General features: G+C 41.8%; 1 protein-coding gene across 1 annotated transcript in view; it reads right to left on the reverse strand.

Annotated features, from left to right (window-relative positions):
- The window catches only part of IMPG1 (interphotoreceptor matrix proteoglycan 1), a 115156-nt gene that overhangs the window by 88412 nt on the left and 20033 nt on the right, over nucleotides 1–6711 (reverse strand). Inside the window, 1 exon segment of the mRNA XM_015569387.1 lies at nucleotides 2451–2684. Within this exon segment, the coding sequence (XP_015424873.1) occupies nucleotides 2451–2684 (234 nt within the window).

The raw sequence follows: 6711 nt of genomic DNA on the forward strand, positions 1-6711 counted from the left end.
GAAGGGAGGCAGTCACAGAAGAGGGAGTTTACCTGGGTGGGAGCACAGCCCCTCACTCCCCTCCCCGGGACACTAGCAGAAACAAACTTGCCTCTGTCTGAGCTTTGGGATGAGCATGTTTATGATTCTACCGCGAACATTTTCACTTGTGTTGTTTTGAGAACTGGGAAAAGAAATAGCTCGATATTCCATTTGATTTGGGGAATGCAGGAGCTTTCTCTCCCGTTTGAAGGATGCCAACAGGTAATTTTGTAAAAGCAGCTACGAGAACAGTAAGTGGGTTACTCTGTCAAAGAAACTCTGCTTTGTAGCTGGACCTTATTTCTAGTTTATGAACTGAATTTGTTAGACTTAACAAACCCGTGTGATGAATAGTAAAATTTCATATCACCCAGGGGCAGCCATAAAGATAATGGGCTGTCATTGCCGTGGGAAGAAAAACAGTGGTTTGATTCGTTTAGGGAAGCAAGAATGAAAGAGGCAAACCTAGTAAAACTAAAGAGCTAATAATAAAATTCAGAGCTAAAAATTTGGATGCAGCAATAAAGAGTGTTTTCTATAAATACTTGTGATGAATCCTATTTGTGAATGTCATAAAGAATTAGAAGTGTCATGAAATAGTTAGCAATAGTTGTGTTCATATTCAATGTGATGCATATACTATATGTTTATACTTGAACAAATAAAATGGAATTTACCTATATCATTATCAAATCAAAGTGTAGGCACATTCAAAAGGGATAATTTACACATGTCACTCTTTTCTTTGCCTCCTGTGTTCATCAACAGCATTTAGTGAGAATGAGCTATGCAGAGGGGCTCTGCTAGGATCTCAGAATATTCGTCTGGGGCACTTGATTCTCTATGATTAGAGTACTGCTATGATCTACTAGTACTTGCCGTTTCTCTGTGGGTGTGGCTTCTGTCAGAAAGCAATATCTCTCCACTTCTACATAAAATGAGGCATGTGAGAAACATAAGGCTTGATGTTTTTGATACTGTGCTGCCAAAACCCAATAAGAACTCCCCAGATTAGCTTAAACTTACACCTATTACAGATGTAAATACTCAAGAACATGTTGGGATGTTAGTATCATGAAATGATACATTTCGGTGGTCATGATGTGCAATACATCACAGGCTGGAAGTGAACTAGCTCGCTTTAGTCAATGGGCTTGAAATAGATCAGGGTGACTGTGCTTTCTGGAATGGAAGCAAACATCCGGTAAGATCAAGGTGGACATCAGTAAGCCACCTCAGCTTTCACATGCAAGAGAAACTGAGTTTAGGCTTCAGCTAGACAAGATACTTTGCATTATTTGGAGCTATCTGGGGAATTAAATAGAAGCTACTAAAGATCCCTTTTTTTTCCTTTCAAGAAAAAGCCATGGAAATTTTTCCAAGTGAATGACTGGGCAGCCACTGATGGCTGTGGTATAATTGAACTCCATAATGACTCCCAGGGACACAGTAAGAATTCTGCAGGGGTAAACACTGCACTGGAGCTCTGCTGGAAATCACAGTAATTATGTTGTGAATCCATTAACACCCCTGCATTGTACCTTGGTAACCCCTGTTCACTTGTGGCTCCTCTGCACTTGGACGTGCCTCTAGGTTTCCAAGCCTCAGAAGTTTTTGCTGAATCAGCAATAAACCCCTTAACCTTATTAAGGAGGGAGAGAGTATCTGGCTTGTAATGTTGCCTTTGAAAAATAAAATGTTAAGTCATAAATCAACTTGCTCAGGTTCCTGACGTTGCAATCATCCCGTGTTTCTTACTTCATAATAACAACATTTAAGTCCAATATTGGACTTTGGCAAAAATAAAAGATGTAGAGAATCTGAAGATGGCGGCGATATAGGCAGACGCGTCCCAGGTCGTGTCCCGGAGCAAATGGAGTGAGCAGCTGAAACTAATAGCACCCACCCCGAATTGGCGAAAGGGCTCAGCTGGTCAGACGGTTTGCAGCCGGGAAGGGCAGAACTCCCCTGGAAAGGAAAAAAAAAAACAGGGATTTGGGCAGGAAAGTTTGCCAGACCTCTGAGCCCAGACGGTCGGAGGGAGACAGCGTGGCAGCCAGCAGCGTCCACGTTGCAATCATCCCGTGTTTCTTACTTCATAATAACAACATTTAAGTCCAATATTGGACTTTGGCAAAAATAAAAGATGTAAAACTCAGAGACCAAGGCTTTCCTGGTGACTTGTTAACTGTCCTGATGGCTCTGTATTGCACAGGACATTATTATCATTATTATAAAACGTAAGAGCAGATACCTATCATTGTTTTGAATGTTTATTATTCATTACTCTCTGATTAGCTGGCAGATTTTTATAACTCTTGTGACTAAAGGACAGACTGGAAGTTCTGGGCTGGATATGACCCCTAGATGAATAAAAGGGAAGGGATGGAAAGAAGAAAAGGCTAAGCAGGTTTCATCTCTTCTCTTACCTCTCAATCTGTAATAAGCTTGAAGGCTGGCTAGAATCTGTTTCACGGGTTCCTGTGGACAGACTTTAACCCCAGTTGGAAAAAATGCTGATCTTTTTGTTCGATGCTTTGCCAAATCGAACACTTGTCTCATGGTTGACACTTTATACATTTTTGCAGGACTTTCCACTGTTTCGATTCTTGGGGCATTGTCTATGTCTTTAGTTTCAGAATGGTACATTTTAATGGAGAGATCTGTAAAAGAAAGGTTGATTTCCTAGTGAATACATACATTTATGCGATATATGTGAAATGTGGTAAATGAATGGCATCAATGAAAAATTGTAATCCTCTGCTTTATGAAAATTCTACTTTGGCACAACTGCCAAATGTAATATTCCAATGACAAGGCACTTTCAGAAATAAGGGAATAGTATGAGCTGATCAAGTATTTAAAAAACAACAAGACACCAACATCTCAAATCATCCTGCCTTTAGGAACTGCCAAATATTGAAACCGTTTCCCACACATCTCTCTAAAAATCACTCCCCACTTAGCTCTCAAGCTTCCCGAGAGATGCCTCTTTTGATAGACATTATAATTCAAGTGGGAAGTGAAATAGCGTTGTGATACCCGGGGGTATACTCTCGATGATGAAGTGGAGTGCTTCTGAAAACCTGGGGCGGGGGTGGGGGGAGAGCAATGCAACAAAACAGCCTTCCTGCCGATGAGTGATGAGTGGCAGTCCTAGGATTTCCTTATGTGTGGGGCTCAGAGGGCGTCAATGTGGTTGAAAGTGAGGGAGGGCCATGGCATGTCTTACAGGTGCATTTACAGAGCAGGCTTGTGATTTTATGCAGGGTGATGCAGGGAAAGGTGAAGGGGCCGGCTATGAGAGGGGGCTGGCAGAGGGTCAGACTCCCCAAGCCAGTGCTTCTGCTGGCTCTGCTGCGTCTACACTTCATTTTTAAGTCCCTAGGCTTACATTCAGTGAGTACTTTTTTGTTTTGAAATTTTTCCTAAGTATTATCTCATATCATTCTCACAAAAGCTCTACACTATAGGTGAAACAGACACTATTTTTCTCAGTTTACCACACAGTAGGTACTGAGGGTTAGAGGTATTAGGTCATGTTAACAGTGTAGTCAAAACTTGAGACCTCCTCTCTCACTCGATCTCTGTCCTCTGATCCATTGCCCCATTTAAGAAAGGAATCCGTGATGAACAGTTGGGACCACTCACTATGGCTCCTTGGGAGCAGAAGCGTGTGACTTACAGAGATTTGTATTCTCATTCTACTAAAGAAGGCTCTTGAACAAATATCTTTTGAAAAAAATCAGGCAGAAATCCAAGTAGAGTGGCTGGAGAGCAACTCACATCTTGTTGCAAAGCATGAAAGTTTCTCCTTCATTTTGGGGAGAGTCCTAGTGGAAACACATAATCTTTGTCACTGTGAGGAGTGTCAGAGTACTTGGTCAGTTTTGGGCAGCGATAAATTCTTCGAATCTCCAGAGAGGAAAGGAGCTGAGAGGTTCATTTGCTCACCTAGCTACACACCACACGAACCCATCATAACCTCTGAGTGGAACATGGAATTGAGTCTCCAGGGGACTCCAGTGTGCAGACAGGTTGGGGAAGCACTGTTTTGTGGGTCTGTAAGGGTACTTTCAGCAGAAGAGGAGAGATCATCTACTTCAAACTGGCTTAAACAATGAGGAAGTTATTTCATACAAAGGGAAGCAGAAGGTAGGGGATGCCTGGTGAAAATGAAGTTCTGCCTCTGCCTTTCTGCCTTCCTCTTCTTCCCCTTGCTCAGCCCCCTCATGTGATGACTGTCCCCACAGGCTGGCTCCACCGAGTTAAACATGCTTGCCTTTGTTCATGTTGAAAAATAGCCTTTTCCTAAAGTATGGCTGATTTATGCCACGTATCTGGACCAGCATCAGTTGTGAAGAAATATGGCAGTGCGGTTGGCTTAGCTGAGGATCACAGGGCAGGGGACTGAGATTACCCCCAGTGGCTCAGTCTAGCTGTGGACTGGGATTAGGTTTCCCTGAGTCAGCTTGGCTGCATGGCGAAGGGGAAGGTGCCCATTCCACATCGGGGCACATGAAGGGGCACAGGAGCTGAGTCTACAGTTATTAGTGCCCACAGCAGTTGGTAAAATAGAAATTTTAGTTTAGGAATGTTAATCTATATATATAAAAGCCAAGCAACCGGACCGACCGACCGGAACGACTGGTTGGTGTGATGTGCACTGTGGCTGGCCAACTGGTCTGATTGGGGGCGTGGCCGGCCAGCCAACCTCCTGTGTCCCCTACCCCTGGCGGGCCCGGCCCTGATCAGCCCTGATTGGGGCAGGCAAGTTGGACTCCACCTGCACACGAATTCATGCACCAGGCCTCTAGTTTTTAATAACCTTTCACACAGTTATCAATTGCAGTGTGGTAAGTTGTAGTAAAGTTTTTGTAATTATATTTCAATTACCATTAAGAAAAAGTGTGCCTCATTGAATAAGTCTAGCCTATCTGGCATGGTAGACACAGATCATGGGGAAACCAGGCTCCCCATACACCCTGCATTGTTCCATTTTTCTCTCAGTGCCTGCCTGCAATGCAGGGAGTCCTGCTGTTAGACTAGCCCTGCTCTCACCTCCACCATCACCTCCACAATCTTCAGTCCTTTGGGGATGGCTCTGTTCTTACTTTTTTTTTATGTTAGGCTCTTGTAGATGTCTCAGAAAAACTTATATTTACTCCACCCTGGCTGTGGGAACAATGCCCCGGTCCTGGAATTTCCCTGGTTGGATCCCTCTGGATCGTAACACTTTGCTCATATCATGGCTTGCTCACATAGATCTGGGTCTTTGGATTTCATCCTATCAGGATGAGAATGTAAAGGGGTGAGATGTTTCTTAGCATTCCCATGAATTCTGACTCATTCCCTTTCCCCTAAGAGGCCAATTTCCCCCTATTTTCCACGTGTGAACATACCCACACAGCTGGTGGTCAAAAACAAAGGTGAATTAGTGTGACATGAGATTCGGTTTGCTTGGGATTTTCTGGTTTACTGCTGGTATACTTTTATTCTCAAATGTGTCCTTGTTTGAAAAATTACTTAGATAAGCACCCAGGTTTTCATGTCTCCCTGCTGGAGGAAATTCCAGGTTAAAACTCTACAAATGGTTGCCTCCTTCCTCGAGGAAGCACCTTGTTCCATTTTTGAATATTATCTCTGTTTATATAATTCTTTCCTTTTAGCTGAAAGTTACCTTCCAGTGGGTTCCACACATTAGTCCTATTTCTGCCCTCTGGTATAGCAAAGACTTAGTTACAGATACCTCCATAAACAGTTCTTATGTTTTTCCTGTATTAGGCAGTTCTCTACTTTAGGCTATCCTCTACCTTTCTCTGGTTTCTTGTATCACATGAGTTATCAGTTACCTTAGCCTGCTGTTTTTCTCAGGATTATATAAAACCAACCACAGGGGACTCATTGTAATAATATTATTGCCTGAGAAGGATCAGAGTATTTTGCCTGTGTCCCCACCCAAGTCATTGCTAGAGAAGATATGGGGGCAAGATCTCTGAGAACAGGGACTTCTGGTTACCTGGGTCCAAGGATATTTATAGGACAGGTCACAGTGACAAAGTCTGTGTCTTTCCCAAGGATTTCAGATAAAATAAACCAATTTTTTTTTAAGAATTACAATATGGAATGTTAAAGATTTTAATGAGGTAAAAAGAGCTGTTATTTATTGGAGCTAATGAAAGCACTTGTGGGTAAAGCAATTAGATCATATTAGATGCTGCCCTCCAGTGCTGCATAAATTGTAACCTTGATATTGAACTGAATTCTGATTCTTTGGATGTATTTTCATGTGTTAAAATTTTAGTTTATATAAGTATTTGGGGAAAAATAGGTAAAAGTTTAATGAGAATAAATTGGTAATTGAAAGACCTGCTATTAAAAGGGAGCATATTTAATAGAAGAGTGGAAACATTTTCTGAGCAAGAAATATTTCTCTAAGATGATGACAAAACATAAGTATAACCGGTATGATGATGAGTTAGCTGCCATCAATAACTATCTCCAGGTGAAGTTCAAAGTTAGAAAAAAAAAAGCGGGGCAAAGTGATTTCAGAAAAAAATAAACAATAAAAAACCGCTCGACCTTTTCCAGAATTCAAGCATATTGGAAAATTTAGTTAAATAGATTATAAATTTGGACAAAAACGAATGTAATTGTACTATATTATACTGTATGTTAATTACCAGGAAA

Source organism: Myotis davidii, unplaced genomic scaffold (genome assembly GCF_000327345.1).
Source record: "Myotis davidii unplaced genomic scaffold, ASM32734v1 scaffold104, whole genome shotgun sequence".
Classification (NCBI taxonomy): domain Eukaryota; kingdom Metazoa; phylum Chordata; class Mammalia; order Chiroptera; family Vespertilionidae; genus Myotis; species Myotis davidii.